Source organism: Plectropomus leopardus, chromosome 11 (assembly GCF_008729295.1).
Source record: "Plectropomus leopardus isolate mb chromosome 11, YSFRI_Pleo_2.0, whole genome shotgun sequence".
NCBI lineage: Eukaryota > Metazoa > Chordata > Actinopteri > Perciformes > Serranidae > Plectropomus > Plectropomus leopardus.
The window spans coordinates 3,124,987-3,138,168 of record NC_056473.1 but is presented as its reverse complement, the minus strand read 5'-3'; the positions used below and the strand labels follow the sequence as shown (position 1 = coordinate 3,138,168).

Sequence of the window (13,182 nt, the reverse complement as noted above, 5' to 3'; positions counted from 1 at the left end):
GCTGTAATTAGGGCTGTGCTTTAATTATCTTTAGAGGGGAAGATTGTGTTTTGACAGGAGAGGGGTGGGGCGTCTCCAGCTGGGCTTTGACTACTTTCAGAATTGAAAGTGGTTGGTTTGTCTAGATTTTTATCAGCAGGATTAAGTTGTATGAGGGCAGAGTAAAACTGTTTACTGCAGAAACAGTATGAACCCACTGAGTAGAGCTCAGGTCTTTATTTAAACATGAGGTGGAGTTACAGCAGGTTAACACAGTTTGGTACTTTTACAACCTCAGCTGGCCTCTTTTCCTTTTATACTCTATCCTCTTTCTGTTGATTTATTTACACTGGGTACTGTCTGTTTTTCAGGTTGGTAAACTGAACTCTAAAGACCACAGCTATTCTCTGAAGGATGAGCTCTACAGACATGTACAGAGAGACTGGCCTGGATATCTAGAGGAGGAGAAGCAGCTCATCCACAGGCTCCTGATCAGGTGAGAATGAAGTTTTCCACAATACACAAAAACATTTTGTGTTGTGTTCCATTGTGAGATAGAAAATGTATAGTGAAATGATCTGTTCAAAGCAATAGTCCAACATTTTGGGAAATACGCACCAGTGAAATGAGAAGAATGATATGGTTATGTCTACGCTACGCCCCCACTTACCCCTGCTATACTTAAGTAAAGCTAAAATATCCCGGATACCATTGTGTTTTGGTGACATCATTTGGAGCCAGAGTCTGCCCAGAAGTGATATCCACGGTCAGGGATCTCCTGCCAAAACACCAGTGCGACCAATCACAAGCAGCCCCATTAAATGCGAGTGCATGGATAGGCTTTCACAGCTGTCAATCATGGTAGAAAATTCTTTTTTCATAGTATAACTCATTAAAACCAAACTTATCATAAAAACAAACACTTGAACAAACATGAGGGTGACAAGAACTACCTTCTGTGACAGAAACCATCTTTGGGGAAAATTTATTTGGTGTGTACTAGTCTTTAGTTTGGCCCATGGCCTATTTACTAACATGGAGGGGCAGGCTTTATGACCTATACTACAGCCAGGGGGTGATCCAGACTGAAAAGCTACACTTTGGAGTAACTGTCATGTTGTCCATCTTTATACAGTTTACGGCCTGGATCTACAAAGTTAGCCTTCTAGCACATCAAAAGAACACACATTATATTTTGTTTAGAGGTGCTGACAGGGGATTTTGTTACCTTTTGGACAGAGTCAGACTTTGTGCTAAGTTCATCACCGGCTGGCTGTAGCCTAAAGGCCCAGACACACCCAACAGATTCCACAGAATTAACAGCGACGAAGGCCAACTGTTGCATCACCTCAGGTCGCCTGCGTCAAAAGTTGCATTTGAATACACTGCAAAGACTACAGCCAAAGCCCACAAAATCATAAACATTCAGCACCTGTGTGAGAGGAAATATCTCTCCATATCAGCAAGCGGTGGTAATCTGTATTCATCATTCAGGAAGGGAAACTGGAAGACCTACAGTAACCAACAGACGAATAACCCAAACAATTACAAACATTTCTGCAAAAAAGCTCAAAATATTATCCATAATAATATGTGTTTCACTCTCATGCTCAGTTGACATTAGTTACTTTTTTGCTTTCCTGACTTCCATTTCTCTTCTCGTGAGTGTAACTCCCAATCAGAAAGATTTCATTTACTGACAGGCTCAGTCATCTCCAACAGGCTCAGTCATTCAACATGCTGAAACAGCCAAAACAACGCTGACAAGGCCTAACTTGTGCCAACAGTGCGTGACATACCGCCAAATGTGGGGTGACAAATTCTAACTAGTCGGTTTCCATTCCAAATTTGCGCAAAACTTAAGCGACATTTTCAAAAAGTCTATAAATCAAAATTGCCAGGTGACTGCGTTTCCACTGAGTGATTTTATGTGACTTCTCTCACGATGCTATGCAACTTATGTCTATTTATATTGCAGCCACCACACTAGCCGTCATTATTTCCAATCCAAGGCCACATAGGCGTGTTATGTGAGCGATAATGGAAAGGCAAGCCCCTTATACATGGGAGCGGCCACATATGAGGGATTTCTGGGAGGTGATAGTCCACGATTTAACAGAGTAACGGTGGATTCAAAACTTCCAGAGTTATAAGATGCAATAACACCTATAACCTATAACCTCTATGACCTACAAAAGCTAAAAAAAAGTGTTTCCAATGCAGTTTAGTGAAATTTGGCTTTTTTCAAATCGTCTGAAACACCACCTCATACCAAGCAGAAAAACGTTTTTGAGATAAAGGAGAAATTTTTTTTTTAATTGATGTGTTTCCATCTTTTATATTCGCAATTTCAGTTTGTGCAGTTTGAGGGTTAACCCTTTCAAAGCTGGGCAAATTGGCTTGACAAGGAACTTCACATAAATCCCAAAAATGAGCAAGGTATTAGTTGAAAAGAAAGAAAAGTAAAAACAAACAAACAAACAAAACACAGGAAAAAAATGACATCAAAAATGTGTTTTTTCCCCTATTTTCTTTAACATAATTTTAGATATATAACTAAGTATCTTTGCAGTGTTTCACTTTATTCTGAACTTTTGGAAAAAGCTGACTGAAAGCTCAGAATAAAGTGAAACACTGCAAAGATGCAAGTGTGCGGAAATCTTACTTACAAGTTTGATGTTTTTTAGCAACTTGCCAAATCTAAGCTGGATTAAGAAGTGGTCCTCCTGCACGAAATCTACAATTAGGAACATTTTAAATTTAGTTTGCTGGACATTTCCCCCCCCTTTTTTGATAATATCTAATTATCTGCCCAAATAATTCTCAAATCATTTCCTGGTCACGTTTTACTTTTTTTTGTTTTGTTCCAAAAAGTTGCTCATTATGTTTTTTCCCGTGTTATTTAAATAAACCAAGCTAATTTTCTCGGGTTTCAGAGGTTTAAATACTAACGAAAGCCATCTGAATGCAGCACAAGAAAATTGATGTCAATGCAGGTGTTAAAGGGTTAACAGAAACCTGCCCGCTGACATCCGACCGTCAGCTTGGTGTGTCAGGGCCCTTACATTTACTTTACACTCCTGAGAATGTTGTGTATCTTTTCATCTAACTCTCAGCAAGAAAGCAAATAAGATTATTTCCCAAATTGTTAAACTATTGCTCTAAAGTTCTTTTAGACTTTAAGAGAGCCAGTAAAAGACCAAGGGATGGATGCGTTTTGACAGCGCTGGCATTGATACAGAAAGGCCACTGAATTAATGTAGAAGTCTGCTGTGATCATGTTGAAAGGGGAGCTTCTAAATGACTACTTCTCTGCACTGATGAATCTCTTAATGGACACATCAAAGCAGAGGAAAATATTCCCTGCACCGTGTTGCCAAATGGCATTAGCATGGAGGGTTCAGAGCAGCAAGGCTGAGCTTTTCAGGACGAGCTTTCTCCCCTCGTACATTTCCTCTGCCTGCCAGTAAACATGCAGGCCATGTGCTTCATGAGCGCTTTGGAAAGAGCTCAAGTCCTGTTGGCTGATTGCACAACCCACTCTGTTTGCCACCCCTGCTAAGTGTAAAACGCTTGCAATTGTAGTCATCAAATTGTTTGCCAAGTGTGATAAAACTGTGATAGCCTATAAATACTGTAAACTCCAGATTTATTTGCTGTAGTTCATTCATCGGTCGGAGTAGCTTCTTCTTATTCGGTCGACTTTTATCATTTCACTGACTTTTAATCATACTGAGCACATGATTAAAAGGGGTGCATGGATCCTGTTGAGGGTGTGACTTTGTCGTAGCATCTGTTTGAGGAAGGAGCTGTAGGAAGCAGATTAACAGAGGAGGGTCTGGTCCTCCAGAGGTTAAATCTGCTGTTATTGTTCTGTTCAGTGGACTGTGTTTCGTCTTTGTGCTTGCCTCCTGTAGATTGCACCACTAGAGACACAAAACAAAACATACCACATAAACTCGAAAAAAACTTTGATAACACGTCTCAAAGATTTTGTAATGTCAATGATTATCCTTTCTTCCGTGGAAAAACTGCCACTAATGTCTTCTCTGGAAGCCGCATGCTAATAAATGCTCATCCACTTGCTCATAAATCTGCTGACCTACTTACAGCCTCTTCCTGTTTAGCTTTACAGGCCATTTACCTCGCTGTTACTAACCAGCTGAAGGTGTTGTCTTCTCAATCTTTCTCCAGGAAACTGCAGCCACTCCACAGTAGCCAGTTGAAGAGTCCCCAGTCCAACCATTCATTCCACAAAACTCCAGGGGACTCTCCAGCACATCTCAGTCCTGCCAAGAATCTCTCTGTGGTAATTATTCACCTTGAATGAATTCTATTCTGCTACTTCTTCTTTCTTATAACACTAAGAATAGATAGGCTGCTTCCTCCTTTGCAGATACACATTACTGGAAATAATAAACTGCTAGATTTTTTTGTTGTAGTGTCAGACTAAATAAAGCTTGAAAGGAAATTAAAATATTAGTTGGACAACTTGGGAAAAATGTTTATCCACATTCTTCTCGAGACTAAGATGAAAAGAAATATCGCTCTCATGTCTTGTACGGTAAAAACATAGCTAGCATAGCATTTTATGTGCGGTCCTATTTCTCGGTGGGCATCAGTTGTCAACAACCAGCAGACACTCCATGAAGGTGCTGGTCCTGACTTAGAAATCGCCCAGCACATAACCCCCCGTAAAACAATGAATTGTTGTTTTTGCATTTCTGTTTTTGAATGGCTCATACAAGTGAGATAAACGTGTTAATATGTGAGCTGTTGTTCCCTGTGGACAGAGCAAGGCTTGCTGTTTCCAGTCTTCATGCAAAGATAAGCTAACTGGCTGCTGGCTATAGCTTCATATTTACAGTTCTGATGTGAGAGTGGCACAGGTGTGAACTCCAGTCTCATGACTTGGACTCAAATCACAAATTTGACAACTTTAGAGTCAACTTGACAAAATCAAGAAAGACTTGAAACTCCACTTGGATTATAACACTATTGACTTGTGCTTCGCTTGGCCCTGAGCCCTTTGACTTGAAAATACTTGATACCTTCCTAGAGATTAAAATCCAATCCACTTTATTTATATAGCACGATTTTAACAAACACAAGGTTTCCAAAGTGCTGCACAGCAAGATAAAAAGCACGATAAAAGTATTGTGACATCATGACAAAACCTGGTATTTAAGGGTTAAAATTCTGAAAATAATAATCAAAAATCTAATAATAATATAGGTCAATGACAGAGGAAAATAATATTAATGTATTAATATTCTTTAAACCTTGATTTTGAAAAGTGCATTTTTTGCACAGAGCACCAGAGTGTGTTTAATATGAAAGCGGGCCCTAAGGGTTAAAAAGGGCATTCCTGATTTTTGTAATGAAATATATTATCACTCTGTTGTTAAAACTGCACTATATTTGGTGAAGAGTGTACTATGACTTTTTTAGGACTCAAAAGTAAAAGGGAGAGACTTTATTTTTGGACTTGAATTCAAAGTCTTGAGACTTACTTGTAACTTGCAAAACAATCACTTGGTCCCACCTCTGGGGAGTGGTGTCAGTCTTCTCATCTAGAAGGCAGAAGGCTGAAGGCAGATTTATTAGTCTTTTTTTTTTCAAAGTTTTAAAAACTCTCTAACTTCCTGCAGCAAAAAAGCAAACACAAAATGTCTAAGTATTACCGCAATGTAAATATGAAGGAACTTTTAGCACATCTCATGTATCATGCACTCTAATATCCAAAAGTTGAATTAAATCAGTCACTATGTATTGTTTATTTTTGACTCTAGAAACGGCCATTGCCCTCGGACCCATCCAACTGTCAAACCCCCAAAAAACAAAGACTTTTAGACCAGTGTTTGCCTCTGCAGTCGCCGTCTCATGGAGACTGCGGCACCAACGGGGCTCGTAGCTCCTCCAGTCACGGAAACTCTCGAGTGCAGATCAAACTGGAGTTCGACAAAACCAGCAATCATCTCCAGGGGAGCCCACATGGTCTGTACTCGCCACACAAGCTCAGCGGCTCATCCACTGTTCCCAAAGTGGAGAGGACAGAGCCAGCTGCCACTGAACCCAGCCCCAAGCCGCCACACACTGACATGTCCATTTGCACTGACCAGTCGTTCACCAACGGCCAACACAAAAAGAAGAGGTCCAAAAAGCACAAAGACAAAGAACGAGAGCGCTTAAAACCAGACTGGATCGAGACAAGTCCAGACTTAAAGCAGGACAGAGAAAATCTCAAAGGTAAAAACCATTAAACTATAAAACTGTCTTCTCTGTCACACTTTATGCATCCTATTGTGCTGTCATGAGTCTGTTTTAGAGGCTGGCCAATATTGTTTTTTAAAGGGCCGACACCAATATCGGTTATTAAAAAGACAGATAACCGGTATTTGGAACGGATATGCATTTACAATAAAAATGAAAATCTTTCTGTCAATGTTTAGAATTTGTAATATAACAAACTCCAACACAAAAGTTTGTTTAAATGCCTTTAGCAAATGTTTTATCAAAACAGAAACTGTCAACATCATATACAGCAAGTTCTCAGCAACTTTTTTTTTTATAGTCAAGTGAAAATCTAAATAAAAAATTAAAAAATTAAAGTAGTTAGCTAAGGTAAAAGTTCCTCCCGTGCACTTTCTTTGCACTTTTAAATTAATCAATTTTATCTATGATCAATAAAATACAACACAGATACAGATAATTGTCAAAATGCCAAATATTGGCCCAGTAATCAGCCAGGTCGATAATCTGTCTACCCCCTAGTCTGTTTTATATGACATGTTCCGGCCATGACATTATTAGTTGTGATTTAGCAAAAAGAAAATCTCTGGGTTAAGTAAAAGTTGCTGCTGGAGGCCCACAAGGAGCAGTTCATATATTTTCATATTAGACAGAGCAGTGAGTGTTGTTCGGACTGTAAGCGCTTTCTCTGCCCTCCAGTCCTCGCTCCCCGCTGCAGTCTGTTGATGATTGACTGTGAAACAGCTGGGTGACCTACGGTCGAGCGAGTCAGCAGGCAGCATTGCCTCCTACTCTGGGCTGCTGACGTCACTGCTTGCCTTGGACCACATCTCTTATCAGAGAGAGTGATAAATGATTCCCATCGGCCTTGATATGATGGGCACATTATCACATTTGCATTGGCAGATTGCTTTAACATTTTTTTCTAATGTGTGTGTGTGTGTGTGTGTTTTTCCTATCTGCAGACCATGAGGGAGTGAAAACACCAGTCAATCGAACCTCAGCAGAGGAACTGCCCGACTATTTAATGTAAGACTCAAACTCACACTCTGCCCCTGACTGTGCTATGCGTAATAAACCCACATTCAGAGTGGATTTATGATTCAGGAATGTAATCCCAACAATCAGTGGGTTCCTCATAAATCATTGTTGATATAATCTGTCAGTGACAAGTTTAGGTTTCACACTGTTGTTGAGAAAAGAAACCAGCTTGTCCCAAAAGGGTTGGGATCTACTTCAAAACATTGGCATAAACAGAGGGAAGTCAAACACATGTCTAAATGAGCTGTCACAAAGCTTCCCTGAAGCAAACACATGATTTTATGTCTTACATTTATACATCTGGTCAACACATCATGCTGTTAAATGCGTGACGTGTCAGGTCTCTGCAGTGCCACCTACTGGTAGGAATTGAACTTACTTTGAATAAGATCAGTTCTGCTTTAAAATAACATCTTGTTTATGCCCCCCCCAGAAAATACAGCACTATAACAGCACTGGAACAGCGTCAACAGTACAAGGACGACTTCTGTGCCGAGTATGATGAATACAGAGCTCTTCATGACCGGATTGGGGCTATCACAGAGATGTTTGTTCAGTTGGGCTCAAAGATCAACACGCTCTCCCCTGGAACACAAGAGTACAAGGTACTGTCTGCACCAGGAGACTTTAACGTCTCTGTTTCTGATCAAACAACCAACTGATCAGACACACGCCACCCTAACACTTTTTCTTTTGTTCTCTTTCCAGCTCATGGAGGATCAAATACTGCAAAAGTACAGAAAGTATAAGAAAGTAAGAAGTATTTACTTTATTTTTTCTCATTTCAACACTTGTAGCTCTGTGCACTGGGCCTCATGCAAGAACCTCACACTAACACATTCATTCCTGAGAAGCATTTAAAGGAACTTTTTGCATGTAAAAGTAAAATAAAGTAAAATAAACGAAAGAACAACAATTTCCACAGTTCTGTAGATGCTCAAAAATTCTGCCTCAGACAAGGCTTTTGCACAGATTGGTGTCCAGGGAAACATTTTCACATTTTTACTGCATCTGACAGTATAACATCTGTAATCATATTATCATTGATAATGTCATGTCCTGGACCCCTTCCCATATTAATCATACACTGTTTTGTCTTAGAAAGAAACCTTAAAAATAAAAGGAAAACAGAAACTTTTGAAATAAATTTTTTGAATTTACTATTTTTTTTAAGTAAAAATAAATAAAATAAGATAAAATAAAATAAAGTAAAATAAAGCTTGTCAATTCACTTAGAGATTAGGATTCTTTTCTTTTTAGATTTATTGGCATGAGTATTTTGGAACAACAATTTACACAGTTCTGTAGATGCTCAGAAAATTCTGCCTCAGTTAAGGTTTTTATACAGATTGCTGTCTAGGGAAACATCTTGTGTGATTGCACCTGACAGTTTAACATTGCCTGTAATCATATTATCATCTATCATGTCATGTCCCGTGGACCCCCTCCCATATTAGTCATACACTGATTTGTATTCTAAAGACATTTGACATCTAACCTCATGTAAACCTGTAAATCCTTTCTTTCTGACATGCAGTAGTGCCACCACGTGATGGCCAGGGGGAACCACAGCCAACCCGATACATGAAATTAATAATACATTATTTAAGGGGCCACTGTGTGGTGTTTTTAAACTTTAGTCTGCTTGTTCACAGTAGAAGTTTCTTACAGTCAATGTACTCCTTTAGATTCAAGCTGTTAGATTAATGATGTCAAGAGGTGGCAGATCACCGCACACTCCTTTTATAAAACATTCCCACAATGTCACATGAGAACAAAGGAAGAACATTTTCAAAGCAACATTCAGAACATGTTATTGAGGACTGAGATTGCAGACCATTTTTATGGGATTGAATATAATGTGATATTTTAACCAATAAAATCACATTTTTAACATGTTTTGATATTTAAAATGAATGATGAGTCTAAACTGAAGGAGAACGCTCTAGGAACTAAAAGAAAATATAACAAAAACATTGCATTGTACCTTTTTCAAAACGTTTTTAGAACCAAAATTGCTCGCAGGGATAGTTTTCAACTAGCCATACTAACACAGTAGTTATGTAATTCAGTTATGGCTTTTGGTTTTTGTGCCACCTCTAGATTTTTGGCCCCATCTGGCCATCCCTATGACCACCGCTGACGTGGCTTTAATAGCTGTAATAATAATTTACAATTTCGTAATATAGCATAGCATATAGTAGCCTATTGACCCAACTAAATGTGTGACAGTTTAAGAACACAAGAATGCTCTTGCATGAGGCCCATCATGTTGGATGTTTCTAAAAACTAACTTGTCTTCTCTTCCCCCCCAGAAGTTTCCCGGGTATCGGGAAGAGAAGAAGCGATGCGAGTACCTCCATCTGAAACTGTCGCATATCAAAGGCCTGATCACAGATTATGACCAAGCACAGGGACTCTCATAGTGACCAGCCTCTGCCCTTAGCAGGGTGTCAACATGACTGGACCAAAAGACTCCTAATGGACCCAAAGACTGGCCAGCTGAGTCCCGGAGTTGCTGAGACACTTATTCACTTTACTCCTCCGAGTGTTAATGGCATTGAGGAGCATTTTTTTAAAAAAAAAGTGGGCTGAGACCACCGACTCGTGATCAAATGTTGCCCTTTAACTTTATGGTTTCCGACTATGATTATTGCTGTAATGGCTGATTCTGTTCTGCTGTAAAATGGTCTGATGACACAGTGAAAGCCAAATCTGTTTTTTTCTGAAACGCAAAGCAGAGGTGATCCTTTCTGCCTAATTGCAATTGTATTCTATCATGTCAGAACTAAAAAATAATGTGTTGATTTGTAAAAAGAAAAGTATTAAATTGATGGTACAATCAATCTTAGGGGGAAACAAACATACTTAAAGTCTTTATATTTGACATACAGAGGAATCTGTTTATTTGCTGTTAGCTGATAGAAAGTAAACACATTTGGTATTCATTAGTTGCAGTAATATGATCATTAATGACATTAATAAGGTCGAGCTATTAACAATTTCATATTGTGGTCTTCAGACTACATGCAAATAAAATTTTTATCATCTGTACAAAGCCTGTATTTCTGCAGGACTAAAACCCTACAAAGGTGTGTCTTGTATCACTAAAATGATCATAAAATGAAGTTTAAAGCATCATATGCAAAGTTCTTCTGGCTTTGATCATAAGGAACAATACCATGTAGCTTATGCCACAAAACCACTCCTCCCAGTACCTGAATGCTGGTTTCAAGGTAGTGCTCGTGCACAATTAGTGTCAACCTTACCCACATGTAGCCTACCACCAACTGCCTTTTCACTATCAACTCTAGGTTTGTTTACTGGTACACAGTTAATATGCTTTATTTATGCTGTAGAAAAATAATTACCAGCTGCCCCATGAAACTTTTCCTTTTACATGCAGTTTTAAAAGCTTACAGGGTATTTTATCTCGGTTATCACACTTGTCCACACATTTTTTGATTTACTGTGATTTTGTTTTGGTTTGAAGTCTTGAGATAGATTTGCAAAAGAGATGCCTTGACCTAATTGGACTGGACATTTTTAGTCCCATGTGCAAAAACGTGCAGAGGATGGCACTATGGGTCGGTCACTGGGGTCATACCACTTCAGTTCAGTTGGTAAAGAGCAGGTGGACCTCTAAAGGCTGCTGGCAAGGATTTCAGACTCACTTTAGACTTTCTGGAATTATCTGTCACAAGGCAGGTACATTTGAATAACCACAAACTGTAATTTATTTTACTTTATAATTAGCTGTAGTCTGAAGTAGGAAATAGTGATCAGATTTCAGTGTTCTCTGGATGTTTTCATCAGCGTATCTCACAGCCGTTGTCTTAACAATGACTTAAAATGGAAAAATTAAGCTAATATTTGCCTTAACATGTATGTCGGACATCTCCAAGATTATGCCATCCCTGTTCAGAAATGGTCTTGGGTTTACATGCACAGTTCAAAACCTTCACAGACTTTTCTGTAATTGTCTATTAGTTTGAAGGAAGTTGTTACTGGATAGTTGTTACTGGATCGTCATATCTGTGTTGTTATTTTTTCCCCATGTAGCAACGTCTTACGCTTATTCCGTTTCAGCTTCATTTGTCGTCTCGTAATCTGTCGGATAATCATGAACTGTTAAGGAATTCAATTTACTGTCCTATCTTATCGAGCACCACTGTCAGAAGAAAGAATTGTTGCAGAAATCTATACAACATAATGTACTTTGCTTCTCTTGATTTCTCATCGAAAATGCTCAGTGGGCAAATTGTCACATATTTAGCAGTGTTTTTTTTTTTTTTTAGTTTTTTTTTTTACATAAGTTAAATGAATGTTTTTCCAAGATTTGGTAGGTAACTTCTGGTATGTTTGAAGGATTTGAGACTAGCAGCAGTTGCTCTGTCTTGGCACATACGAGTTTCCAAGAAAGGAATATTGACTAGCAATGACTATTGGAAAAATGAGAATTGTAAGCCCAGATTTTGAACATGAAATATCATCAAAGTTTAAAATGTTGGATTGCTAAAGCTCCGGTACACCTACAGATATGTCTTCTTTATTTTTGGCTTTTTTGGACCTCACACTCTTATGATTTTTCTGTCAATATGCATTTTGATGAGCTTAGCAAATGTGCCACATAGCTCCATGCAACTTCAGAAAATTGGCCAAAATGACAACTGTGTATTGGTATGGTACTGGATCTGGAAATCAGTGAGTTGTTTTAAAAGACAAAAGTGCAATGCCTGCTCAGATATACAACATAATTTATTTGTGTTTCATGGAATTTCTCATTCAAAGACTAAAAGGTACTGAAAAGGGTTTTGAGTGAATGAAGTCAGGATGGGATCCTCAACATTTAGACACCATTCAGTCCATGATACCTTAAAAGTAATAATTTACAGAAGTAATACAAGTTAAGGGCTTCCCATGTACCACTAATGTACTATTGATTCATTGTGCAAGACATATGTGATCAAACACATGGCATTGTGGGCAAAATATCAGTCGAATCAGTATGAATGAAGATAATCAAACTGTTCATGCCAACATGTTTTTAGGACACCGGACCCTTGGTGAAAGGGGCCTCTCAAGTGCTGACTGTGATGTTTTTTTACTGTTGCAGGAGCGAACTACTGATGGTGCCTTTCTCATTGAAAAAGCAGAGCCAGTCTGCGTGTAACGATCATTGGTATTCTTAAAAAATTGTTTTAAAAAAAGTTGAACCAGCAGTATTTACACATCTGTAGTTTCACACTGTTGCCACTGTTCAGAGTGCTTTGATCATAATTTTTGGGAAAAAGCTGATATCAGATGCCTTGTAAAATGTATTAAGTGGCGCTGACATTTTTCCAGGTGTAAAAATTCTGCATTTTAAAAATGCAAGGTTTTACAGGACACCAATTAAATTGCATCTAATGTAGCTGTCTGCATACAAATGGCCTGGATTTTGTTTTCAAATTTAATACTGCTGCGTTTAATTACTGAACAGTACTGGAAAAGCAAGGCCATGATAGCAATGTGAAATCAAACATTTTGCCTATTATGAATCACTGCAATTGATCTACGTAGGAGAACAAATTTCTTTTATTTATTGCTTTGTATGTGTTTGTCCTTTTTTGGGATTCGTCCTTGCATAGTTTGTTCATTCTTTTCACAGCAAAACTCATAGTACGGTGAAAGGGAAATGGAATATATTTTTGCAATTTTTGATGGTGGATGCTTTATCATAATGTCATCCTCTTGAAAAAAGCTTTCAGAAAAAAAGTGTATTGTTGTTTCAGTATAAATGAAAAATAAAGCTCTTTTCAATTCAGGAAGGCGTCATTTTTCCCCAAGAGGGCAGTGTTACCACATCTCTAAACTAAACTGCAGCTGTTTTCTACTGATCACCACTCACACAGACAATTCAATACATGT

At 38.5% G+C, this 13,182-nt stretch overlaps 1 protein-coding gene across 1 annotated transcript in view; it reads left to right on the top strand.

The window, feature by feature from the left end:
• LOC121950448 (RNA polymerase II elongation factor ELL) overlaps window positions 1-13,078 on the top strand; it is a 39,027-nt gene extending 25,949 nt beyond the window's left edge. The window contains exons 6-12 of the mRNA XM_042496446.1: window positions 351-475; window positions 4,174-4,288; window positions 5,772-6,228; window positions 7,197-7,260; window positions 7,706-7,877; window positions 7,981-8,025; window positions 9,588-13,078. Of these exons, the coding sequence (XP_042352380.1) occupies window positions 351-475; window positions 4,174-4,288; window positions 5,772-6,228; window positions 7,197-7,260; window positions 7,706-7,877; window positions 7,981-8,025; window positions 9,588-9,698 (1,089 nt within the window). The 3' untranslated portion in view covers window positions 9,699-13,078. The remainder of the gene's footprint in view (window positions 1-350; window positions 476-4,173; window positions 4,289-5,771; window positions 6,229-7,196; window positions 7,261-7,705; window positions 7,878-7,980; window positions 8,026-9,587) is intronic.
• The last annotated feature ends 104 nt before the right edge of the window (window positions 13,079-13,182 follow it).